A 27,702-nucleotide genomic window follows, 5' to 3' on the forward strand; every position below is an offset into this window, starting at 1 on the left:
GAGAGTAAATCCTTATCCATCAAATACACTAAAGAATGACATTATTTTGAAGCAGAATAAATGTTTTGATATTTCTGTTAATTTCTTTGACATTCATGAAAACCTAATTTTTTATTTTGATTTTGTCCAAGGGATTACTAATTCTATATCACTATATTATACTTTAGAGTTACTGTTTCATAAATCTCAGAATTAATATTAGACAAAATGTATCTATTGCAACTATTACTTCAAGAAAAAAGAGCTTATTTGCTAAACACTAGGGATTATAGAGCATAAAATGTATTTGGGAGTCATGTTTTTCTCAAATTTAAAGCAAGACTTGAATTGGTATTATTATTATTTTATTTTTTTAGTTCCCTCTCCCATGTGACTGGTCCCCTTCTACATATCCATCTGTCATCAAATACAAAAACAAATAAATCTGTTTTATTTTGAATAACAGAAATATTCTTTCCTCTTATAAAAGCTAAGAAAAGACTTGTTTCATTAAATGTTTCTCTTGTGTTGTTAGCTGATTTTGGACTCTCTAAAATTGTGGAACATCAAGTGCTCATGAAGACAGTGTGTGGAACCCCAGGGTACTGCGGTATGCTCTTTAATACTGATATTTACTTTTATTGTTATTTGAAATCGATTTTTACTTCATGATCTAATTTTCTAACTCCTGATATCTCTATTTAAAATGCTTACAGTGTGATGTGAGTCTCCATGAGGAAGGCGTGTATAAATGATACTTAGACCACCTCTTGTTCTACATGAGGGGTTCAATGATGTTGGTTTTAGGGCCCCCTTCTTAGAAAAGCAGGGAAAGAAGGAGCCCTAGGAAAAAGGACTGGTGCTCTGCACCTGTCTTCTGGGCAGTAGCTACTCTTGAACCCACTTCGAAGCAGAAGGACAATCATCAAGAAAGAGGGCAGGGAAACAACCTTATTTGTGGTTGGAAATAGAGCCATGAGTCCTCCTGTCACTTTCCTTGTTTGCTTTTACTTGGGAGGGTGGGTGAGGAGGGAGTATGTCATTAGTTCAAAGGGCGTATAGGATAACAGTGAGATTGGGGTAGTCCCTAGTCCTCATTGATGGCACTCGCCTAGCCTTATTAAGATAAAGGCTTCAGGTGGGGTTGCCCCGCTAGAGTCCCCCAGTCTCTAGAGATGGACTGTGTGACAGTCCTCACTCCTAAGAACCACGTAACTAACTTATTTTAACAATGTTTGAATTCATGCACATCAGACTATAGAAGGTACAGTTAGATATCCACTGAAGCAAATATATGATTGAATTCACAGAATTTTAGTGCTAGAAGAAGCTTTAAAGTTCATTTACTAACTTTCTCATTTTGAGTTCTAGAGTATGACTTCCCCAAGATTCCACATCTAGTTGTTAGTGGGTCAGAGATGAGAATCCAGGTATCCAAGGGCCTAAAAACAGATTTATACAATTCCCTCTTCAAAAAAGCCAATATAGATAAATCAATATAATTTTCCTTCATAGAAATATTTATCAGTTACTATTTACATCTTAAAATGTTTTTGTTTTGTTTTGTTTTTAGTTTTTTAAACCTCAAAAGTATTACTCGGTCATTGCAGGAAGTAAAAACCCAAGTATGTGTAATCAGTATTAATAGCCTTATGAATTCTTCCTCATCTTTCTCCATGTTTCCATATTCACATATGGAATTCACATATTCACAATAAACTTTTTATTATTTTGTTTTTACCTAGTTAATTTCCCTACTGAATCTAAAATATTATGTCTTTGTAGCCCAATTGTTCATAGACCCAGTAATTACACAGAATTAAGTATACCTGTCTTTCTATTAAATCTTTACATTGTGCCAGATATTCTTGTTCTGGACCTTTAACTCCTTGGCAAGAGTAGTCTACCAATTAGGAGTAAATTCAGAAATCTCCAAGTAACTGTGGCTTATGAAAGATAGAAGTTGATTTCTCTCATGTTAAAAGTCTAGTGAAAGGCAATCCTGGTGGGTTCTCCAGGTAAGGCTCTGTGGATCTCAGTGCCAGGGGTCCAGGCCTTTTCTGTCTTGCTCTACCGTTCTTTAGCATGCTTCCTCACAGTCCAAAATGGCTGCTTGAAATCAGTCATTACATCCACATTCTCTGTGACAGGAAGGGGGGAAGGGGAGAAAAAAGGGTGTACCTTTTCATTGTTAAATAGACTTGCTAAAGCTCCACATCACTTCCACTTCTATCTTATTGGCCAGTACTTGGTTATAGCCTCCATACTACCAGAGTGAGTCTTTTGGCTGGACATGTTGCTGCCCTAAATGAATTCAGTGTTCTGTTACTAAGCATAAGTATTGCATTAGACCGCTCACTATCTCTAGCACAGACTTGAGTAAGATTCCCATTACCAGGGGGGAAAAAAAAAACTATTAAAGTATACCATGTTCCCTATAGGCATCCTCTTGTTTTACGTATATAATTTATATATATAGATATAGATATATATTTATATATGTATACATTTATATATATATTTATGTATATTTTATTTTCCTTAGAACTGTTAGCCGACAACCTGTCCATGACATCTAATGGTGCCATAGATATTTCCCCTTTCTCTAATTCATGTGTCCTTGTCATCCTCCTATATTTCTTTCATGCCTCCCGATCTCCAAGGCCATAAAGATAAAAAAAGAACCCCGAATTTTGTACCATGTGCCAAATGGGATTGCCCATTTGTGAGTATTAACTGCTGACCAATCAAAAGAAGCATTGAAAGAGAATTGACAAAAGAATGATAAAACAAAGTAAGGATTTCCCAAAAGAAGAAAGCTGATGGACAATTTAGTAATCATTATCTAAGTACAAACACTGAGTATTCCTAGGAGGTAGGTAGGTTGGAGCATTTCTCTAAGAACTAGCAGCCCTGAAATGGGAAGATCAGGAAGAGCTTACAGTAGCCATCTCTAAGGGTCCCTTCTGTGACTAAGAGATAGCAGCATCCTTTTAATGGCTTTGATAATAGTGATAAGAGCAGCTCTTTCCTGCAGCATGACAGAATAGCCATTCTATGAGTGAATGATTCATTCATTGATAAAATGAACATTGAATGTCTAAGAGGCTCTGAGATTCAAGAGTGAACACCATATGGTCTTGTCCTTTAAGGATTTCATGGGCTATTAAAGAAAAAATACCCATACACAATAAATCAGTTTGTGTTGATAAGTTGTAGTTTTATCCAAGCTAAAGGCTTAGGTATTCAGAGGGGAGGGAACAATTAATCCTCCCTAATATTTGAGCTGGACTCTGAAGGTTGGATAGGAGTTCAACAAGTGAAGAGGTAGCCACAAGGCATTCTTTGCAAGTAGGCAAAGGAAGAGAAAAATCATAGAGGAGTGGTAGCATCTGGCAGATTCAGGGACTCTTGGTTACTTTGGCACTTTGCACAACTGCAGTATAGATATAGTTGGACTTGGAAAGATACAATGGACCATATTTTTAAATAATCTATATATCAGGCTAAGGAATTCAGATTTGCTTTGGTAAATAGTAGTGATTGAGCAAAGGTTCTTAATCAGGGCAATTATATTTTAAAATCAAATCTGTATCTTACAAATATCTCAACAATGTCATTATGACAGATGGTTTTGAGGGAAAAAAGAGACAAAAGAAGACAAATTAGAAAGTGATTATAAATTCTCTTTCCTGTCCCTCTGATGTCAGAAATGTACACACAGAATGCTGTCACTCCCGTAAACAGCTTCTCAGAATGATGTATTCGATCTGTTCCTACATCCAATCATTTTTTTAATATAAAATGATAATAAAAATACTAGTTCAGAGTCTTGTCCTTGCCATAAACAGACCCTTCTTACAGATAATGCCATCTAATAATGGAGGCTTATTTTCCACTTACTATTGCCCCCTGCCAAAAGTACCCACACTACTCTCACTTACTATCCCTTCCCCCACCCCACCCCCACCCCCGCCTAGAGGTTAGGGACAGGATTTTAAGGATACACCTGTGCATAGTAACACAAAAAACACTGGAAAGGCTGAGTTAGGGAAAACAAGGTCGCAGTCACACCCAGGGCACAGGAAGTGGATGGCCTAGAGAAAAGGCAAGATGCAAAGTTTAAACGTTTTTGTTTTTGTTTTTGTTTTTGTTTTTAGTTAATGTAATAATGAATAATAATAACATATAGTAATGAAACAATTAGACTTTATAGGCAAGGCTGAAGCCCCTTTGAGGTTCACTCAGTTCTAGCCTTTCCTCCCTGCAATACATGTAAGTGCCATCATCAGTTTGGCGTGTCTCTTCTGAGAGTACCTAGGTGGGGAGGAAACTGCCCATTTATACAATGAGTTGGAAATGAGACTGGTGGGAATCACCGTCGTCCTACAGAAACCATGACTTTACACACAGACTTTAGTTTTAACTTGAAAAGGTATCTGAGGCCCCTTCAGTTGACAGAGAGGAGACGTGTGAGCTTGTTTTCTTGCTCGTTGGAAGGGTGATTACATTCCAGATCAGTTCTCCTCATGTACACGGGGTCTAGTGTCTACCTTTAATGGAAGGCTTTTTCAGTTACATCTTTTGAGGGAGTGGGTGTTTATATTACACCATCTGTCATTTGTCAGGAAATACAAAAGTGAAAAGCCATCCATTCAGTCTCATTCATAGAACCTTTGCCCCAGGCTATTAATAACAGAGGGTTCTCCTATAAGTGAATTGCAAAAGAAAAATCACAGATGCTGTATGTTTAAGCAAATACTCATTATTTCCTGGGAAGTGTGCCCAGTGGAAAATAAACTCCAGGCCAGAAAATTAAAATCTGTGATCCAGATAAATGAAATCAATGACTAGTGTTCTGAAATAGCCGTGAAGAGATTCTCCACATCTTGTTATTGCGAAAAGAAATAGGTCTCAGAAAAAAAAAAAAAAAATCCATTAGGTCATGGCTCCCGATAAATGGGCCACAACGTATGCAATATTACTACCAAATGTCTTGACTGGTTTAACTATTTAAGACTGGAAGTCTGCGGGTGTTCAGCCTATCAATGCCAATCACAAAAACAAGTAAAGCTGTAAGAGTAGAAAAGAAAACAATATGGTAAAGGGTTAGGTTAAAAGAGTATTTCTGTATAATACTGATTTCTAATTTACTCATAAGCTTAGTTAATTAAACTATGTATGTTCATGGTTCATATTTCTACCCATCTATCCAAATTCAATTTGCAGGGTCTAGAAGCTGTTCAGAATTGATTTTCTCTTGGCATTTGCCAGAGTCGCATTGGAGTGATAATCCTGTGTTGTTTCTGCATTGTTACCTTTTAAAGAAATAATTTATTATGTTCACTATACCAAAATTAAAGATAATTTCTCAATAGCCTAGAGTCAGACAGAAGAGATTTCTGTCTACATGAACACATACTAATATGACCAATGTAGGAAAATTTAATGTAGTAGAAGGAAATCTAATCATCTAAAATATAAGCTTTCAGAATAGTTTCATAAAAGATGTATTTTGTTCATTTCTAGAGGACTAAATAGCTAAGGTGAAATAACAAGAGTGTCAGATTATGTTGGTAATCTAACTGGCTAAGGGATAATCTCACCTGAGAGTTAATTAAATACCCACTAGGGTGACTTCCTTTTTACAGTGAACTTAAGAGAAAACAGAAGAGTACATAGTAAAATGTCAGTTGCATGGCCTATAACATGCTTGATGGGCTGATGTGTGTACAAGGGGCTCCTGTGGGGTTAGTGGACGATGGGCAAGAGCAGGGGATGTGAGAAGAAGCAAGCAGAGAATGCTCAGCAGGTGAGTAAGGAGTGCCTAGGTCCATCTCCCATTGCTGACCATGGCCCTTCTTTCTCCCTGAGATAGGCTGTGTCTGCAGCCACCATATGACTGTCCCAGACACGCTTGCAATGCTTGATCTGTATGAGCATATGCCAGGTAAAGGAAAAAGTGGGGCTGGGGATAGATACACGAGAGGTGAAGAAAGGCCATAGCTTATCTTGGTCTTGACCTTGCAGATGACAGGGACTCTGCTGGTGGAATGCAGGCTGTCTTGGAAGTTTTAAATCTAGAGGAAAATGAGCCTTTCGGGGTATTTGTATTGATCTGGTACTGACCTAGACAAAGTGTATTCTGTGGAACTTTAGTTATGTACCTATTCAATTATTTTTTCATTTAATAAATCATTTACTGAGCTCCTACTATGCACCAGGCACTATTCTAGGTGTTAGGGGTATAACAATCAATCAAACACACAAACAAGATCTCTTCTTTAAGGGTGGTACATTTTAGTGAGAGAAGGCAAATAATAAACAGAATGATTGTGTCAATATATAGAAAGGTGATCATTCCTATAGAGTTGGGAAAGAGGATAGAAAGTGTTGGGACACGCTGACCAGGGAAGGCTTCACTCATGAGGGAGCAGAAGAGCAAAGATTTGGAAGAGGCAGGGAGAGAGCAAGCCATGCAGATTCTATGGAAAGAACATTCCAGGTGGAGGGGACAGAGCACACCAACCCTGAGGCAGGAACACAGCTGGGTGTCTATAGGTTGAAGAAGGACACAGTTGAGTGAAGTGCAATGATAAGGGGAGAAATAATAGGTAGGAGGGGGACCAAAGAGCTCCAGTTGGAAGGATAGAGTTCACATTTACTGAGATGGGGAGGACTTGAGGAGCAACGGGGTTGGAGCTCGTTGATTTTGAGATGCCTGTTAGATATCCAGGTGGAGACGACATGTGGGCAGAAGGGTATATATGTTTGAGGCTCAGGAGCAGGGTCATGTCTGTTGATATAAATGGGGGCTCTGTCACCATATAGATGCTATGGAAAGTCATGAGACTCCAGGGAAGAAGAAGAAACAACCCAGACTGATCCTGGGGCAACATCACCAGTAGAGGCCAGAGAGAAGAAACCATGTTTATTATTCATAGAACATCAGATAGTGGAGGAAGCATCACTGGACAGAATTAGGAATTACGAATGGGTGCTGCAAGGCACAGATATGGGGTACAATATACACAACAGTGTTCTAGCATCTAAAGCTATCAGCAGAAGGAGGGGCTGCCTCCCTGGCTCGGGAAATGGTCCCAGAGGCTGACTACTGACCCGTGTCTCAGGATTCAGGGGAGCAAGGGGAGAGGAGACAGAGTGTTGCTCATTTCTCCATCACCCAGCAGATACATAGTATTTGACATTCATAATATTACCTCACGGTCTGTCTATATATATTTTATATGTGTAAACTATGTTGAGGATTATGGCAAGCGCTTCATTTAATCCAAGTTAACCAAATATATTCTGACCTGAGATGGCTTATAAAATTGAGTCTGAAGAGGGGCGCCTGGGTGGCGCAGTCGGTTAAGCGTCCGACTTCAGCCAGGTCACGATCTCGCGGTCCGTGAGTTCGAGCCCCACGTCGGGCTCTGGGCTGATGGCTCAGAGCCTGGAGCCTGTTTCCGATTCTGTGTCTCCCTCTCTCTCTCTGCCCCTCCCCCGTTCATGCTCTGTCTCTCTCTGTCCCAAAAATAAATAAACGTTGGAAAAAAAAATTAAAAAAAAAAAATTGAGTCTGAAGAGATTGTCCTTCCTCCTACTTTTCATGTTCTTTTTGGCTTAGAAACAGCCTTTTAATGTGCTGGTCATCCTTAACTTCTGCGTCCCCATACCATAAATCATTCTCTGTCCTTCCCTCTTTGTAAGTGACTACCTAAGGAACAGAACCAGCTGTGCCAGAGAACTCACTGTGCTAAGGACTCAGCTCTATTATTACCCATGTGAGGGCGGAATGCAGGGGAGAAGCGGTCATAGGAAGGGTGACTGATGGCAAGTGGGAAGGAGACTTGCTTAAAATGTATTCTTTGGGCCCTGAACACCCACAAAGTGTTCCATTTAGAATGTTGTCACAGACAGGATATGCACAAAATAAAAATATTTTGAGAGAATTATTAGTGATAATTATAGTAAGATTTATAGCTCCATTAGAGAAAAACATGGTATTTGCCATACTTAACAGAGTTCGAAGTCTGTGTCCATCACTTTATATCTGTATCTCCATATCCAAAAGAGACTCTTGCATGATGTTAATATTAGGACGAGTTCAGTTTATTTATTGATACTCCACCTCCTTGTAGAGGCAGCTTTTCAAGAATGAATACCTCTTTGCTGTCCCTGGGCCTGCATCCATCACAGCTTTGAAGTGAGCAAGAGACTCAGTCTGATTAAGATTCGGAACAAATAGTGATTGCTCTAAGATGGGAGGGCTCTGTGGGATCATAGAAAAGTGAATTTCATAGACATAAAACTTTCCCAGGGTAATAAAAATAGGTTGTGTTTATTTTTTCCTCTTCTGAAAGTACTTAGGTGTTCTCAAATACTTGATTTTCTCTTCAGGGTATTATTAAAAAAATAAAAAGTAAGATGGGGAAAATAAACAGGCTATCTTTCTTCACCCATTTATAAGATTTATACAAAGAGAAGTATCATGCAATTCGTGTGGCAAGGAAGACTTATTTAAACAGCTTTAATGAAAAAATACTAAGTGAGAGATGGATTGACTGATGTTTGTAGTGTAAAAGATCAAGAGCCCAGGAAAATGGAAAAGATGAGTTAGGTCATGAAGTGTATCCCTTGAGTTTTAAAATATCCTTCAAACTTCTTTCTTGCTCTACACTGCAAGTCATAGATACCCAAAGTGACGGAGGCCCCACATGCCTCCTCAGCCCTTCTCAACCTCTCACACCATGGCATGTATGGAATCAGTAGTATTCTGAGAGTCACTGTAGTAAACTGGTAAGGCTGCTCCTAGCCAGAGGCAACTCCTTCTGGAAACATGTCAACTGTATCCCAGTCTGATTCACCCCTTTGTTACAACACTAAGCAAATGGCGCCGGGACATGACCTGTCTTCTCTGTTGTCAAAGCAAAAATTGCACTTGACAGGGCTTAAATGTTGTGCCCCGTTCTCACCAAATATCTGTGACACCCTGACAAAGGACCACACATGGTACAGGTGCTGAGGAAGGCACAGAGTAGGGTCTGCCCAGCTGCCTGTAGGAAGCTGCCTGGAGTGCATTCTCCTCTGGGTTCCTCACCATGTTAAGAGCAACAAGGGGAGAGAATTTCCAAACACTGCTCTTCTCCTTCTGGTAGATAAATCCCTCTTTCTCCTCCTTCCACAGTGCTCACTCCTCAGAGGCAAAGTGTAGAGAGACTTCTAGATGCTGAAGACTTGTGCTCTAAAGAAAACTCAATTCAAGACAAGACTGTACAGTGAAAAGCTCCACAGTGGCTCTCCCTCAGCTGTAGGAGGGGGTGGAATTCTGCAAAGTCAGATTCAGGCTTTAAGATGAAAATAGATTTGTTCCTCTATGTTTTGAATCACTAAAACAAAAGCATAGGAGAAAATTTAAGAACAAATAAACAAACAAACAAACAAACAAACAGAAGCCCTCATGTACTGGAATCTGTAGTCTGGCCTCTGCCTCACAGGGGCTCATCTCACAGGGACTTCACTGTGCCCGGGGCTGTGCTCCAGCCACACTGGCTTGCTCAGCTCCTTGGGCACCCTCTCTCCTGCCCGCTCCTGCCCGCCACAAAGTCTCTGCATGTGTGGCTGCTCCACCCAACCCGTTTCACTCTCTTTCCTCAACCACTGCCCTCTCCCCCTTTGCCTGGTTAACTTCTCCAGTCTTTCACATCTCACTTTAAACTTTGCTTTCTCTACCCACCTTCCTTGATCTTTCTCACCAGGTCAGCCCTCTATTGGAGACACCCTCCATCCAAGCACTTACAGTTACCACTTTGTATTTCTTCATGTGGCTTTCTCGATCAATGCCTACCTCCCCCACCAAACTGTAAGCTCCATGGTGGCAGAGACGTGTTCTCTGGAACTCCCCATTGCTCTCCCAACACCATATACCATAGTGCCCATCATACAGCAGGTACTTAATAAATAGTTCATGGTTTGTTTCATGAGTGAATGAGTGAACATGTGGATTTCACTCATCTTAGTCTCCCTGGGATTTGTCTTTCTCAGAAGAGTTAACAGTAGTTTGAAAAAAAGTCTTCTGCTAAAGAATGCCAATGTGTGGTCTTAACTCAATAGGTAGGAAGGAATTGACAAAATGAAGGTGCAATCCATGACCAAAATCATCCCTCTACTAAGAGGGGAAACTTAGCCTCAGTGGCCCCTGTCAGAGTGTCATAGGGCATACCTCATACTTTTTATGTGGGACCATTTCGAGAACTAGTAACAGTGAGTTTATTTAATAAACTGAAATTCATCCCAGTCTGTAGATGGACCCTCAGTCTCTAGAAGTTTTAATGGTACCATGATCTTATCGAAAAAGCAACACTCTGAGGTCTAAGTGGTATGTTGGTAAATAAATATCATAAAGTTTGAATTTTTAATATAATTTTGATATTCAGTGAAAATTGCTTTTTAAAAAAGTGAAGGCTGGTATCTTGGCAATTCTAAGACCATTTGCCACAATTATTCTGTGTTGGAGATTGGAGTATGAGCTCTGTAGCATTTAGTGTTAATGAGCAATAACACAAATGATAAGCTTACAAAGGGGCACAAAACTTGGATCCACTTAGAAGACATCCAGAGAAATCAATAAAGGATTATTGACTTTTTTAGAAAAGAGGATTCTAAATTATTTTAAACACATTTTTAAAAACTGGATCACACCTTGAAATGATTTTCTCCCTTACTGTATTTTTTTGACTTATTTGTTTGTTTGGGCAGTGAGGCGAAAAGATATGTAGGACACCTGGAAGTGCTTATAGCATTAAAAGGTGGGCTAGCTGATGTCTTTTCCTGAACCAAGTTGGAAGTAGTCAAGTATTTCCCTCCTTAATAAAATCACAAATTTGTAGAATCCACCGCAAGGACATTTGATACCTAGGAGACCTGTAACGCTGGTATGCTGGAGCTTGAAATGTATTCTGGAAAGCTTCTGGCTCTTGGAAAGGGTTCAGACAGATTACAAGAGTATATTATGCTAGTCCTGAAGTCAAGGTTATGATAACTAGCAACTGTGAAAATATTTAAAGGTTTCTGTGAATGGGATCTGATTGGATCTAGATGCTTAGGGTTTGTTTCACCTAAGTTTTGTATTCTGATTAGTAAATATTCTAAATTCTTCTTAAGAGAAATTTATTGTGGAGGGCAAAAACATTCTATATTCCTTTTGTCTCAGTTAACCTCACCATGGAAAGTTTAGTGTTTCACATCAGGGGATTGCCCACATTGCAGCCTACCACCTTACAAGGAACTAAGTTGCCTCTGGAGGGTAAGGTCGCACCCTGTGCTGTGAGGGGAGGTCAGATATTACCAGGTCAGGTAAGAAAACCAGATGCCCTAAAAAGTGGATTCAGAAAGAGTTTTGTTCCATGGTATTCGCTTCATTTGGGCCCTTACCTGGGAGCTATCAAGAATGGCCAGAAGAAGCACCTGACCTGTGCGACAGGGTGCTCACCTCCGGACAGCACCGAGGGGAGGCTTGAGAGCCCTGGAGCCAATAGGATAGGTTACGCCCAGGGCCAGCATACACAGTTGACGCTCCGGCGGAGGAACAGGAATTCAGTAGAGTGCCTGTCCTCTCTTCTTGCTTAAATTGGCAGTAACAACCCCTCTACTAATATCACAGTGGCTAGTAGCTTCAAACTCAAGAGTACTTGGAAATGAGCTAATCCAATTCACTTAGGTTTTAGAGGTAAAAACAAGTCCCAGAAAATGTAAAGGACTCTCCCCAACAGATTTCTGTATGTCTAAATGTCAGTGTGGGACTTGACAGCACTCCACTGATGGGAAGACCTGAGTGGGGAAGGGCTAATCGTACTAAATGTGCGTGCATTCAGCTCCCTGACTGGAACAGCTCCTAGTGACACAGACAGCACAGCGGCCCTCCTGGAAGAGGCAGCCTAACCAGTTTCCTCTGAACCCTGATGAGCAAGGCATTTGCAAGTGGGCGCTCAGTGTTGAGGCCCAAAGGAACCATATGTGGGGTACAGATTGCCCTGGAAAACGAAAGCTAACCTGAAGGAGTGAATGGTGTTGGCAACGAGCGTGCATTTTTCTTAATTATGTTAATTAAATTCTAAGAGGAAAATTTTCTAGGAATAATATGCCTATAGATGAGAAAAACTTCCTGGCCCTAGACACCATTCTTTAAAGGGTGCATCTTGCTGAATTGCTGCTTGGAGTGTTACATTGCACACTCTCGTTTCACCGTATGGGCTCTTCATCTCTTGTATTTTATGTAACACAGTTTGTGCAGAGAAGAGAATATCCTGATTGCAAAAGGATGGGGGAGGGGGGGTAGTATGGGAAGACATCAGTGGAAAATCCTCTGTGTTCCTTCCTCTAAGTCAAATTCAGAGTTCCAGGAGGATAGCAGCCTTCCAGGGCTCACTTTAATGACCTACTCTGAATATGACATTTTCAGCCTGCAGACCGGGGATCCAGCTCCCTTGCTCTCCTGCCCCCTGCTGGAAGGAGGAGGGTGGTGCCCCCATTCCCAAAGCCTCCCTCAAGGAGCTCTCAACATTGATTGGTCAGCTCCTCCCTCAGAGATCCCACGGACATCTACAGCACTTTTGTTCAAAATGGGAACACTGAGGCTATAGGCCACTCTGGGGCTAGAGGCCCGAGCCTTATTTCTGCATGGATTGTAAAACTCTCATTTCTCCTTTTCTTCCTTTGTTAGGCAAACAAATAACACCTCCAATTCTTGGTGCAAACAGTTGGACGCAGTTAACTCGCCATTTTCACAGCTCTAAGATAATAAAAACAGAAGGGGCGCCTGGGTGGCGCAGTCGGTTAAGCGTCCGACTTCAGCCAGGTCACGATCTCATCGTCCGTGAGTTCGAGCCCCGCGTCGGGCTCTGGGCTGATGGCTCAGAGCCTGGAGCCTGTTTCCGATTCTGTGTCTCCCTCTCTCTCTGCCCCTCCCCCGTTCATGCTCTGTCTCTCTCTGTCCCAAAAATAAATAAACGTTGAAAAAAAAATTAAAAAAAAAAAAAGATAATAAAAACAGAAAAGATCTCCTCATTCTATACTACAGGGCCGTTTGATGGCTGAGAAGACCTTCCACTTTCACCATGGTGGGCAGGGCTAATAGGAGCAGGCTCATTGTGCACGGAGAAGACTTTCTCAGTTCATAATCCCAAACTGGGGACAGCTGCTCTCTGGGAACCTACATGTAGTTGTCAGTACTAAGACATGTGCCGGGCCCCTTCTAACACCTGTTCCAACCTTCCAGCATAGAGACTTCCCAGTCCTTCCCACTGTCCACCCAGGCCCTGCGCTGGTCCCTGCCCTGCATGCTGTCAAATACAGGTTTGCATGGATGCCCCATGCTCCCAAGAAGGTCTAGATCTCAAGGTAGCATAACTTGCATTTTTCCCCTTATTATGCTAAATTTGTGTTCCTTTTCTGCGTACAAAGCTCCCTCTGAAGTAAGGGATCTTTTATAGTAGAGATGCAGTTCTGTCTGATTCGAATGAATGTTCTGATGTAGAATATTAAAGTTAATACCTTTATTTTTATGCACCCCAAACACAGAAAGACTTTGATTTCTCCCATTAAAGTAGACATGAGGGTTTGTAGTCTCACACTTTGGTTTGGGGAGACAAAATTGGTTACAAAACTGTTCTGAACTTTGTGTTAATTAATTTCTTACCTGTTGCTTGTTATTGAGATGTAAATGTTAAATTTAAACTCCAATTTAACACAATATTCATTCTTTCTGCAGCACCTGAAATCCTTAGAGGCTGTGCCTATGGACCTGAGGTGGACATGTGGTCTGTCGGAATAATCACCTACATCTTGTAAGTGAAGAAAAGCAACCTCTATGTGTTCTATTTGCCTTTGCTGTAGTATTTTCTAGGTACTGATAGTCCTCATAAAAAGCAAGACTACTCTTTGACTTTTGTAATTTTCTATGACATACTAAATGTAGCCAGTGATAGAATTTTCTGAAAATAAGCATTACTTTTTATTCTATAATTTCCTTAGAACCAGCACTTCTGTCCAGGACTTCTCTCTTTCTCTCTTTTTTTGTAATGTTTATTTATTTATTTTGAGAGAGAGAGAGAGAGAGAGAGAGAGGGAGCATGAGCAGGGGAGGGGCAGAGAGAGAGGGAGAGAGGGAAAATCACAAGCAGGCTCTGCACTGTCAGCACAGAGCCCAACACTGGACTCAATCTCATGAACTGTGAATGGAAATCAAGAGTCAGACGCTTAACTGACTGAGCCACCAGGCGCCCCACTGTCCAGGACTTTTCTCGGTCCCATTTTGCGGTGCAGTGTGTAGCAGATTTGAAGAACAATTCATTATTTGATGATAGTAATGAATATGAAACTCAAGTCCATCTATTAAAAACATGCTCTTACTTTACTTATTTGCATCTCATCAAAATACAGTATTAGTATTTAGTTATTAGTTATTTAGTATTTAGTTATTAGTATTGCTTTTTAAAAAGCAAGTGGCTATTTAATTTCGTAAACAATTCCAGACTGGTACATTTCTTGTCAGCAATGTTTTTAATGCAATTTGCCTATCAATTTTGTTTTCTATCTGTGTTAGGTCCTCAAGGACCTTGAGTTTAATACCCTAAACTCAGAGAAACCTTTTCTCTGGTAGAAAAAAGTTGGGCTAATCTCTCGCTCTCTGGTATCCCCAACTCCATTCCTGAGCTCCTGGCTATGAATAAACAAAGGGTTTCAGGAAATTTGCCAAAGACATGATGGAATTGCAGAGGAATATGAGGGAGGTAAGCAAGGACAGAGGAGTGTCTGGGAAGACTGCTGAAGAGAGGCTACAGAAGAAAGGTGTCAGTGAGTTCTGGAGTTTAACTTAAGACAAGCAGATTTGGTTGCCGTTTAGAGGACACTGCACAGTTACTTGTTGGAACCTATACCATTAAAATCTGTAGAGATTTTGGAAGGTATGAAAGAGAGGATATTAATCAGCTCGGGCTGCCATGACAAAATACTGCAAACTGGGTGGTTTAAACAACAGAATTTTATTTCTCACAGTTTCAGAGGCTGGAAGTCTGAGATCAGAGTGCCAGGAGGTCCAATCCTGGTGAGAACTCTCTTCCTGACTTGCAGACATCTGTCCTCTAACTCTTTCCTCACATGGCAGAGAAAGAATGTAAGCTCTTTGGTATCTCTTCTTCTAAGGACGCAAATCACATCATGAAGTTAGCCCACCCTCATGACCACATCAAACCCTAATTACCTCCCAAAGACTCTATCTCCAAATCCCATTGCACTGGGGGATTAGGACTTCAACATATGAATTTTAGGGAGACACATTTCAGTCCATAGCAGAAAGAGGTTTGGGTGTTGTTGTTGTTATTGTTGTTTTTGAATTTAATAGTGATCTTAGAAAGTATAGTATCTGGGTAATAAGGACTAGGAAGAGGGTAACTAGGGTACCCCCTAACAAATTAGTAAACTCTATGTTCACCTGGATATATTCAGTAGTCAGTAGCCAAAACAAAAAAGTTTAATAAGCAACCCATTAAATAGCTGTCTGCTACTGTGTAACGTCAAAAGATAGTTTCAGTGTTGAATTCTTTTGTGTATCCAGAATATAGTAAAGGCTTGAAAAGCATTTGGAGAGGTAAAGAAACATAGTTTTTTCTTATGAAAGTGCAAAACTGTTAGGTAATTTTTTTGCCATACTAAGTGCTTAATTCACTAAAACGAATTCCCGAGGCCACATCACGGAACTCCTTCAGCTTACATTTGAGGTCACTTTTATACTCAGGAGACAGTGTTGGCTCCTGAATTAAGCAGGTGACATATCAGTGACGTGAAATAAAAAACTGAACTGCACAAATAATGAATCAGATTTGCCCCTAAAGTATCAGTGTGCCCACCCAATTGCAATTTCATGCTGGAATGTGATGGGGGGGGGGGGCGGTGTAAGCATTAAGGTTGTACAGGAACTCAGAGAGATGGAGGTAGGAAACTACATCACATTCACCCTGAGAACCTGAAATTTGGAACGAGTAAAACCCCATAATGTGGTCACTGAGCAGGGAAAACGAAGAGGGAAGAATGTGATTGTTGGAGAAACATCATAGCCCTGAAAATAATTTTAAGAGTCTGTCAAAGCCCCTTCCCCTGGTTCACTTAAGGTCATTAATTAGTAGGTGTTGCTTCAAAGTATGCAGTAGTAGCCTGTGACCACCGCCACAGCCCTCCCACCAGGACAAGTTCTCCAAGACTGTGCCATTGGACCTGTGTATCTCCTTTACTATAATTAAAAGTTCCACTGAGCTATTTTGTGCTGTGACCTTGCTATTTTCTAAGGGTGACAGTAGACTAGAAATGAAGGCCATTTTGTTATTTTTCACAGAAATTCTGGTCCCTCTACCTTTTACACCTAAATCCTTTGTGCCTTCAGACAAAAGCAACTACTACAATGCTCAGGTCAGAATCAGACTCAGATAAGGCCAGAGATTTGAACTCTGTCCTGCAGCTGTCCCACACTACAGTTCTTCCCAGCAGCCTGGAGCTCCCCTGTATCAGACATTCACATGGTTGGCCTAACCCTAATGTCCTCTGCAACTTTTGTTGTCAGGATTCTCAAATATTTCCATTTCTGAAGGCTTTTTGTAGTGTGTGTGTGTGTGTGTGTGTGTTGTTCTGTGTCACAGTTCTTCCATTTTTGGCATTTTAGGCTGACATGACATAAACTTTTTACTTCTGTCATCAGTGCACAGATTTACAGATATGTTTGAGAAGCAAGAAAGGCATTTGAGTACTATACCTTCTGAACTGTAATTTTTCTTTCTAGACTTCCAGAAGGGGAAACAGAAGAGTTTCCTAAACCAAGCCTGGAACGTTGGCTAATTTCTCCATGACTAACTAACAGTAGGCTATATTTTTCTAGTGTTGTGGCTGGCACTGGAGGGCCAGGCAAGGCTGAGCTGCCCCCTTGTGTGGACGTAGGCTCCCTTCTGTCCTTATGGGGGAGCAGGACTCTCAGTGCAGATGGCTGGCTGCGGTGGGAGAGGACACACTGGTCCGAGCCTCAGCACTGCCAGGCCTTTCTTGTCCTGGCTGGCTCCAGAATATTCAAAAGAGACAAAGACTCCCAATAGAACAGTCCCTGAGCAAAGGACATGACAAAATGCTTTTCCCTAGAAACCCACTGCATTAGAAAGCACTCAAACATTTCATGCTCTGCACCCTCCTGACCAGATTGAAAGAAGAATTTAAGAAAATGTTTTTTAACATGTTCATCCTTTCCCCTCCATTTTTTGTCCAGTGCAACTCATATCCTGGTAGGGACTTGTTTTTATAGTTTCCTCTTGATCCCTAGTGATTTTAGAACCTGTACCCATCTGTAAAGAGTGGAGGCTTTTTTTAAAATTTTTTAAATATTTTTATTTTTGAGGGAGAGAGAGAGAAAGACCGAGCGCGAGCAGGGAAGGGGCATAGAGAGAGGGAGACACAGAACCCAAAGCAGGCTCCAGGCTCTGAGCTGACAGCAGAAAACCAGATGCGGGGCTCAAACTTGTGAACCACGAGATCATGACCTGAGCCGAAGTCACATGCTTAACCAACTGAGCCACCCAGCTGCCCCTACAGTGAAGTCTTTTGGTGGTCCCTTTTCAGCAACTCACTTTTCCTCTCTCTCTTTAGGATGTTGGAGATGATTTTCTATTTCTTTCCCCCCACTTTTCCCGTTCACTTGTATGCTGACCCCCTAGTGGAAAGTGAAGGTGAATGTAGGTCTTCCAGAGGTACAGAAGTGAGGGTCACACACAGGGCTGAGGGAGCACCAGCCCATTCATCTCTGTTGGCCCCATGTGTTCACTCTGTCAGGTTTTAAAGGGTCATTTCCTGACAACAGTCTTAGCTCCTGTCTTTGTTCATCCTGACATCCAAACTGGTGTGGGATGGAAATCTAGTACTTTACTCATTTCTATGGTGGAATTCAGCGAATAGAGCTGAGGAAAAATGACTGAAAAATCTTTTCTGTCTACCTCTTAATCTGTTTATTCTCAAAATCCTAATTCTTCCACTTTGTAATAAATTGGAACTTCTAATCAGTCCATCTTCTCAATTCCTGCTGAAAAGAAATCCTCAGAAAATCATTAGCATAGTGCCTGTAATAGTGTTAACAATTATTGTTATCGTTTTGTATCAGAGTTATTGATGTTATTATAAACTCTTTGTAGAAATTCTGAATCGGCTTTGTACCTATTCTTACTTCCAGAGAGCATGATGTGTATTTACACAGCAAAAGTGAATTATAACGAGGCAGTTCCACACTCGTGCTGAGTAGACTGGTGTTCGTAATGGGAAGCTGTGAAAAGGACAATTCTGAATTACCACAAAAATTTGATGAAATGTATTTAGGCATTTAAAGACATTTTATTCCCTGTCTTTTGTCCTTCTAGACTTTGTGGATTTGAACCATTCTATGATGAAAGAGGTGATCAGTTCATGTTCAGGAGAATTCTGAATTGCGAATACTACTTTATCTCCCCCTGGTGGGATGAAGTATCTCTAAATGCCAAGGACTTGGTAAGTGTGATCAAAACAAAATGAAGAACAATCCTCGTATTCATTTTTAATTAGTTAATGGGCAGTGTCATTTTTTAAAATTTGCCCCTCTTAATATCTTATTTCTTTATAATTGTATTTTTTTATAAAACATATAAAAGGCACACTAATGCATTTTCCTTGTAGATAATGAAAAACAGATATGCCTGACTCATCACCATCTGAATTATCACAAACTAAAAGTCACTACAGTATTAATTAGTGAGTTTTTACCATCTAGTCAAGGTAAAACCTTGCCTGTGAAGCCAGCTGTTCTGGGTGAATTCAAATATAATTTACACAGAATAATTCCATTTTAACCTGGCTTGCCTAGATTACCTAGATTTGATTATATTTCAATTAAGCATTGCATCTTGAGAGGTTCAAACTTATTAAAATATCCCAGTAGTAACACAAGTCCCATCATGCATCACTGGCATCATAAACAAGTTACACTCTACTGATAATTCATTTTGTTTGTTTTTTGTTTGTTTTACTTGGGATCTCACTTAAGCTCATATTAAAGTTTGTGTGTATATCGTCACCGGAGATGGCCCACCTATTCTAAAATGAAGGGGATACTAGCATGGGATGAAAGCAGTAACCATCAATGGCTAGAGAAAAACCACCCAGAAATAACTAAAAGCTAACTTTTAAACCACAGAAGGCTAGCTCTCCAAGGGATCTTAGGAGTCATCGAATGTTTCCCTCCTTTTAAAGATGAGGGTGCTAAAGCCCAGAGAGGTGAACTGACTGTCCAAGGTCACACAGCTCCCCAGCGGAACAAATGATCCAGGTTTCCAGCCAATGCTCTTTTCCCTCCAAACTTTTTCTCCTTCCCATCCATGTTCTTTCATGGAACAAACCCCCTCTAGACCATGACTTTTCAGTGCAGTCAGGCAGAGAGACAGTGTGTGCGATGTGTGGAGGCATCATCCCAACTCCTGGCTCAAGCCAGGCCCCACACGCCTGAACACTTCTTGAATCCATCCACTTCTCCCCACTCCACCACCACTGCCCCTACCAGGCCTGTCCTCTCCTATGACCACTGCCACAACCCCCTGTGGCCTTCCCACCTCCTCCTTGCCCTTTTCAGGTAAGCTCTCCAAGCAGGATCCTGAGGAAGGGCCTAGTAAATAAATCAGTCCTGTCACTCTCCTGCTTTGAGGCCCTTAGGAGAAAATCCAAAATCTGTAATGAGATCTACACAGCACCGCCTGGCCGGGAACCTGTCACCCTGCCCATGCCACCCATTTCACAGACTGTCCTCTGGTCTGTCTTCACACCAGGGTACCAGACTAACAGCCCCTCGTCAGGGTAGCTCAGCGTGTGGGCCGTTACTCTTTCCTCTGCTTTGTAACGTTCTTCCTCCTATCTTCCAACCTCTTCCTCCATACTGCTTCTCTCTCACACGTGTGCACATACACACACGCACACACACACGTGCACACACACCTCTCGCATGGGTAACTCTTCATGTCAAGCCGCAGTTGCCATTTGACTCCCTCGGGGGAGCTTTGCCGCCCCCCCACCTCCCGCTTCAGCAGTCCCTCCTTCCCACACCTGCTTTGTTCCTTCCGCCACTATTATTGCTTTGCCTCCAGCTCACGCTTTCATGATGGTTGTTAGTTATATTTACTTGTGGAAAGGTCTTCCTTAATTGGACTACAAGTTCTGGGAGAGGTCGAGGCATGTGTGCCCAGGTCTTAGTACCACGTGGGCATGTAGTGCAGACTCAGTAAATGTGTAGTGAATGAAACAATGGATCAGGAAATAGACCATAGATTTTTAAAGTCTGACACACCTGAAGTGCCCCCTTTTTAAAGTGCCCCCTTTCTTACAACCTACAGGTGTGACCTTGGGCTTGTTATCTAATCTCTCTACTTTAGTTTTCTTTTCTGGGATGATACAGTACCTTTGTCTAGATTATCGTGAGACTTAAGGATATATAATGCATGTTAACTAACTACCGTCAACTAACTCCATAACAGTTCCTTTACTTTCTTTTCATCTCTAATGAAAATTAAGTGGATAAGAGCATTAGCTGTGATATTCCTTCGTTCGGCTAATTTTTTTAAGTTTATTTATTTTGAAAGACAGTGTGAGTGGGGGAGGGGAAGAGAAAGGAAAGAGAGAATCCCAAGCAGGCTCCACACTGTCTGGGCAGAGCCAGATGTGGGGCTCAAACCCACAAAACTGCGAGATCATGAACCTGAGCCAAAACCTAGAGCTGGATGCTCAACCAATTGAGCCACCCAGGCACTCCTCAGCTAATTTTTTCTTAATTAATTTATTTTATTTTGAGAGAGAGAGAGAGAGAGAGAGAGAGAGCACACGTGCACAAGTGGGGGAGGGGCAGAGACAGAGAATCCCAGGCAGGCTCCACATTGCCAGCACAGAGCCTGATGCAGGGCTTGAACTCATGGATCATGAGATCATGACCTGAGCTGACATCAAGAGTTGGATGCTTAACTGACTGAGCCACCCAGGCAACCCCATCCAGCTAAGTCTTACCTTTGAGCTAATAAATTTATGAAACTTCAGAACTAACAGAGTCCTTGAGTACCACAGCTGTGTACTTCCCAGAACAATCTGCATCTGTTCTGATAACAGCAGGGGAACAGTGCCAACACATGGTGGAGTCAGGTTGTGAGGGGAGCTGTGGGATCAAGGCAAGGCTTTGGGTTTGAATCTTGGCAGGATCACCGGGTCTCTCTGACCTTCAGCAAGTTTAACAATTCAGTGCATCAGTATCTTAAGATGTAAAGATTAATGCTGACATGTGGAATTTGGGGGAACATTCTGAATTTCAGTAAATTCTTTGTATTTTCATGAGGATGAGGATGGTAATGATGATGAGGAGGAAAAGGACCATTGAAAAACGGGAGGGAAATAATATTGTGAATTGTTGCTAAAGATTAGGTGCCATTTACATAAAATTATTAGGACACGTATCCCACAGGTTATAGGGGGACTGCAATCAGATTTTTACTTCCTTCTGCACATTGATTTTCCTTAACCACCTGTGCCTCCCACCACCTCCTCTCAGAGTTTTAGCCCAAACAACCTCACATCTCTACCCTCTACAAATTTTGTCTCTTACCCCAAACACACATTTCTTTGCAAATTTTACAGAAAAGAAGTAAAAGGAGAACCAGGTATGTGTTCTTCATTTGAGTTGCTGCCTGATTTGTGTTAGCCTGTGTTCAGTTCTTCTTACCTTATCAGAGTCAGGAAGACCTTAGGCCTACGACACCAAAAGCCCCTCATTTGCCACATGCGCAGACTGAAGGCCAGGGGCGTTGATGGACTGCCATGGAGGCACTGTGGTAGAGTAGCCACAAAATGAGCTCTGAGGTAAGACAGACCTGAGTTTGCACACAGCCTCCACCAATTACAAGTTGTCCGACCTTAGGTAAGGCACTACATCTTTCTGAGCTTCCTCTCATCCCTCATTTATGAATTGGAGCTAATAGTTCCAAGTTGATAAGGTCATGGAAAGAATTATATGAATTTTGAAACATTTTTATATGCACATAAGAGTGTATTTACAAAGGAATGAAGGTGGAAATGAGATCATATAAGAAAAGGGCCTAGGAGAATGTCCACAGGGACTCAGTTAGTATGTGTGTCTCTGTCTAGGGTCACAAAAGTAGGTAAGAGATGTAACTGGGCTTGAACATGCCTCCTAACTCCAAATAGTCTCTGCCTCATTCCAGGTCACCCCTTCTGAACCCAGGGCCAGAGATTATTTTGGTTGTTGATCTCCCTGGCAGTTTATTATCTGCTCATCCTCAGGGGTCAACCTCCAGAATGGTCTGCCTTGGGTTGAATTCAGTCCTTTAAACAAATCATGCCCCTAAACCACTGACACCTTTGCTTTGATTCTAAATAGGCTTTTACTCCAGCCCTTGGCTTATTCCTTCAAAACCCTGAAGGTATTAGAAAGAATGAACTTTATCATAGAGTCATGGGATAAGAGTAAGGACTATGGTACTGTCCCTTTGATGCCATTTAATCCCCATAGAAAACATGATGGATGCACGATGATACTATCTCCACTGAGATACAACAAATTCTGAATTCTTTTTTTTTTTTAACGTTTTTATTTATTTTTGAGACAGAGAGAGATAGAGCATGAACGGGGGAGGGTCAGAAAGAGAGGGAGACACAGAATCTGAAACAGGCTCCAGGCTCTGAGCTGTCAGCACAGAGCCCGACACGGGGCTCGAACCCACAAACTGCGAGATCGTGACCTGAGCTGAAGTCGGACACTTAGCCGACTGAGCCACCCAGACGCCCCAACAAGTTCTGAATTCTAAGTGGTATGAAGTACAGCCTAGAATTATTCAGATGCTGGTTCTCCTTCAGACAGCTTCCAGTCCACAGGCAAGCCAGGACCTGTTTCTTTAACCTCCCTTGGAAAACTGTCTGCAAGTTTAGGCTCTTAGCTGGTGCACACCACTGTCTTCTCAGACCCCCTCAGCCGCTGCTACCTGAAGCTATCAGTACAGTGACTACTGACAGCTTAAAAGCTTTTTTTTTTTCATGTATATTTCATGGTATTGCTAGGAAAAAAGAAGTTCACAAGCCGAGGGGCAAGCCATAAAAAAATCTCCCTAAGAAATCTATGGTTCTTTATCGTTTCAGGTTAGAAAATTAATTGTTTTGGATCCTAAGAAACGGCTGACTACTTTCCAAGCTCTCCAGCACCCATGGGTCACAGGCAAAGCAGCTAATTTTGTACACATGGATACTGCTCAAAAGAAGCTCCAAGAATTCAATGCCCGACGCAAGCTTAAGGTAAGATCTGTAGATTTGTTTTGTTCTGTTAAAAAAAAAAAATCTCTCTCTTAGCTTCAACTATTAAAGATAATTCCACTATTCTTCACCTAATAATATTATTTATCTCCTATGGTACCAGGGAAAATCCTGCTTTGAAATCCCAACAATGTAAAACCACTGATAGTCATGTTATTCTCTCTTAAGAATTCATTATTGGGGCACCTGGGTGGCTCAGTCGGTTAAGTGTCCAACTTCAGCTCAGGTCATGATCTCGCAGTCCATGAGTTCAAGCCCTGTGTCAGGCTCTTAGCTGATAGCTCAGAGCCTGGAGCCTGCTTCAGATTCTGTGTCTCCCTCTTTCTCTGTCCCTTCCCCACTCATGCTCTCACTCTCTCTCTCTCTCTCCCCCAGAAATAAATAAGCATTAAAAATTTTTAAAAGAATTCATTATTAATAAAGGGAAATGTGTTATATGTTGAGATTTACTCACCAAACACATTATCACTGCTACTCATTTAATTGTGACTGAACTGGGGCGCCTGGGTGGCGCAGTCGGTTAAGCGTCCGACTTCAGCCAGGTCATGATCTCGCGGTCCGTGAGTTCAGGCCCCGCGTTGGGCTCTGGGCTGATGGCTCAGAGCCTGGAGCCTGTTTCCGATTCTGTGTCTCCCTCTCTCTCTGCCCCTCCCCCGTTCGTGCTCTGTCTCTCTCTGTCCCCAAAAAATAAATAAAAAACGTTGAAAAAAAAAAAATTAATTGTGACTGAACTGCTTAAACAGCATTGCTCAGGAAACTGATACTTATTCGAAAGTTTTCTTTCTGAATATGTGAAAATTGGGAAACTTTTAAAAACTATAATGTAGATAAATTACAATACTTGGTAAAAATTAAAATACAATTAACCTTTGAACAATCCTGGGTTTAGGGGCACCAACCCCTCAACACAGTTGATCTACCTATAACTTTTGGCTCCCCCAAAACTTAATCACTAATAGCCTACTGTTGACTGGTAGCCTTAGAGATAACAGTCAATTAATGCATATTTTTTATGTTCATTGTTTTATGTACTATATCCTTACAATAATACCTAATTTTTTCTTAACATTTCGGGTATTTCTAGGCTACATACTTCACCTGTGAGTTTTTTCAAATTGTTGAAAATCTCCAAAAAACTTTTCAATGTATCTATTGAAAAAAATCTGCATGTAAATGGACCCTTGCAATTCAAACGCATGTTGTTCATGTGTCAACTGTAATTCATGTGATACATAAAACTGTCCAAAATATATCTTTTTATAGAATATACATAGAAGATATATTATATGCTTTTCTCTTACATAATGGTGTTTAGGACTGACTGTATATCCAGAGAATTTCAGAGAACAGCTGAAGGTCAAAAATAACGTTCAATTCAGCCATCACTTACAGGCTGATAAAGACTAAATGAACCTTAAGGGCTCTGTGGTCAAATTGATCTGAAATACTATGGATTAAATAACCTTGACTGAACCCAGGACTTCTCAAACAAACCTAACCATGGAATTCTTTTGTCACATAATACTAGTGTTCCATGAAACAAATACTTTAGGAAACAAAGTCCAAAATATTTGAAACCAGGTTATCCATGGGCAAACATATTTACTCAAGCTTTCACTGGTCCAGATGATTAAATACTCTAGCTTGGGATTAAAGAGATTTTTCTGTTTATGCTCCAAACAAGTTTTCATTCAACCATCTTGGAATAATAAATATGTCTGGAACATGCAAAGCTGAGATGGAGCTCTGATTGGGGATTTTAAGTGCAGGTGACACCTGACACTTCTCTGTTTCTAATCAGGCAGCAGTGAAGGCCGTGGTGGCCTCCTCCCGGCTGGGAAGCGCCAGCAGCAGCCACAGCAGCATCCAAGAGAGCCAGAAGGCCGGCCAGGCACCTTCTTCGATTCAGGATGGCAGTGAAGATGTTAAAGCTATCTCAGAAGGAGAGGAAGTTCAAGGAAGTGGGGCCCCAGTGGCAGTTGAGCGGGCAGAGGCTGAGCTGATGAAGGTACAGGCCGTAGAAGAAGTTAAAGATGCTGATATAAGTGCTGCCAAGGCCGCCAGTGTAGTGCCCAAAGCACTAGAAGATGGGACAAAGGTGGCTGACCCGGAAATCGAGGAGGGCCTAGTAGAGGAGAAGCTGAAGACCTCGGAGGAAGCAGCAGCCTCCAAACAAGAGCAAGAAAACCCGGCTGTGGTATTTGGAGCTCAGCAGAATGATGTGATCCTGCCAGAGTACTGATTTGGCTTCTTTCCAGTCGGGAGGCCAAATGCGGGCACTTTGTATGTTTTGTCCTTCAGCAAGGAAGATGTGGAAGCATGATCTGCATTATAGTGATTCTGTTTTTTGAGGTGCAAAAAAAAATACATATATATCAGTTGGTAATCCTAACTTCATGCATGTGACTGCTTTATGAAAAAATAGTGTCTTCTGTGGTATGTAATGGATACCTAATGCTGATGAGTTAAATTTGAAATTTTGAGTAAACAACATACATTTTAAAAACATACATTTTCAGGGACCAGTAGCATACATTTGAAGTAACTAGTAACACATTGTTTTTGCTTTGAAAACCTAGCCATCATACATCCTTTGGATTTCTTCACAAGGCAGTAATTCCTTTGGACTGTTGCTCAATATTAGGTAATGCTATAAGACATGTTCCCATGGCATTCACATTATACTTTTCAGTGTGTTCAAACTGTTTACAAGGAGATGGTTATAGGGTGCAGTTTTATGGTACATATAAAAAATCCCACTTACAATGGTAAGAAGTTGAAGCATACTTAAGGGCCATGAAACAAAATGCCCTTAAAGCTTGTGTAGCAAATGCTTTCTAATTTTGTCCTTATTTATACACACTATATTACTAATAACCAAAAATGTTCTATCACAAAATCCTGCCATTTTACAATCCTGGAGAAAGTATTTTACAGACTCCTGCTGAGAGATATATCCCTTCCTTCCCATGCTAATACAGTTTCTTTCTCATGGACAACACTTAAGGTAGGCTAAAGAAACTGAGGGAAGAGAAGGAGCTAAGGCCTAGACCTAAACTAACAAAGGTTGACTGCTTGTCATTTTCAGATACAATTGGATTTATTCATGAGTTTGTACAACTTTAAAGACCGTGACATTTTTATGAATAAACTCTGTATTTACCGAGTTTCAAATATTCAGAAAAATCTACCCCACAGGCTGGTGCCAAAATGTCTGAATAGAGTGAGAATAATATTCCATTATAAGATCATCCACTTTACTAGAGTAAGGAAACTTTTGTTTATGAAAGTCCTTTTTCCCTTCAGTTGATGATGAACTAGATATATTGCTTATGAACTAAAGATATTTCAGAAAAGCTGGTATATCTTTTTCTCATACTTGGAATAGAAGTGCCCACATCTTACAATGTAGTTTTTTAGTTTCCATGCCAAGAAATTTAGGACAGTGCAACATTTTATTTGCCTTAAAATACAAAAACAAAAACAAAAAGAAACAAAGAAAAAGCACTGATTTCAAATCAGACTCACAAGAAGCTGTAACATTAGACCTAATACTTCAATATGATTTTTTTTCAAAGTATTTTTCTTTGATTTTTCATATGAACACTTTTCCCTTATAGAAACCACACCTAAATTCCAAGTACCTCATATTTCTTTCTAGTTTGAGATGAAGTGAACATTTTTATCAAATTATGCATCACAAATAGGTTTCCTCAGTTTTAAAAAAGGATTATTTTCAGAGACCAAAATATGGACAGTAAAAATGACTGTCACATAAAAATCTTCACCGAAAAAAGATCTTAAGTTCTTTTGGCTCTTCCTCAAAACTGTCAAATTGGAAAATGAAATTAAATCTCTGGTTCCTGCGGGCTCCTGGACCTTGGTAGATATTCTGCTTTCCAAGCGCAAACCTTCCTTTACTACTGTTGTCATAAGAAGAAAAGGTAGGACTTCTCATCGTCCGTGGTTTAAGGGCCTGATGGGTCACCGACATGGACAGAGGAAAAAGCCCTTAAAGAGCACATCATCTGGGCTCAGAAGATTATTTTTTGTTTTAGCTAGTTGAGAGTACTTATTTTCTCCCGTTTCTTTCCTTCCTTCTTTATTCTCTCAGAATTTCCAGGTTAGTAATTATAAAGGGCTCACTCTTTTTAATCTTTAAGAATGCCTTCTTCACTAAGCATTAACATTTCCATTTAAGAAGATCAATTGCCCGGTGTGCTTTTCCTAATGAGACTTAACAGGCAGATAGGGTCGTTGTCCCATATACTGGAAAAGGAAAGAAGAGAGGGAAATGGATCTTACTGGACAGTG

The 27,702-nt window shown here is 41.0% G+C and overlaps 1 protein-coding gene across 3 annotated transcripts in view; it reads left to right on the top strand.

The window, feature by feature from the left end:
* Positions 1–25,780, top strand: part of CAMK4 (calcium/calmodulin dependent protein kinase IV) — a 220,892-nt gene extending 195,112 nt beyond the window's left edge. For all 3 annotated transcript variants that reach the window (XM_045500661.1, XM_045500679.1, XM_045500670.1), the window contains 5 exons: positions 515–589; positions 13,751–13,826; positions 18,423–18,549; positions 23,218–23,370; positions 25,190–25,780. In XM_045500661.1, the coding sequence (XP_045356617.1) occupies positions 515–589; positions 13,751–13,826; positions 18,423–18,549; positions 23,218–23,370; positions 25,190–25,630 (872 nt within the window). In that variant the 3' untranslated portion in view covers positions 25,631–25,780. The remainder of the gene's footprint in view (positions 1–514; positions 590–13,750; positions 13,827–18,422; positions 18,550–23,217; positions 23,371–25,189) is intronic.
* Positions 25,781–27,702: the final 1,922 nt, after the last annotated feature.

Source organism: Leopardus geoffroyi, chromosome A1 (assembly GCF_018350155.1).
Source record: "Leopardus geoffroyi isolate Oge1 chromosome A1, O.geoffroyi_Oge1_pat1.0, whole genome shotgun sequence".
Taxonomy (NCBI): domain Eukaryota; kingdom Metazoa; phylum Chordata; class Mammalia; order Carnivora; family Felidae; genus Leopardus; species Leopardus geoffroyi.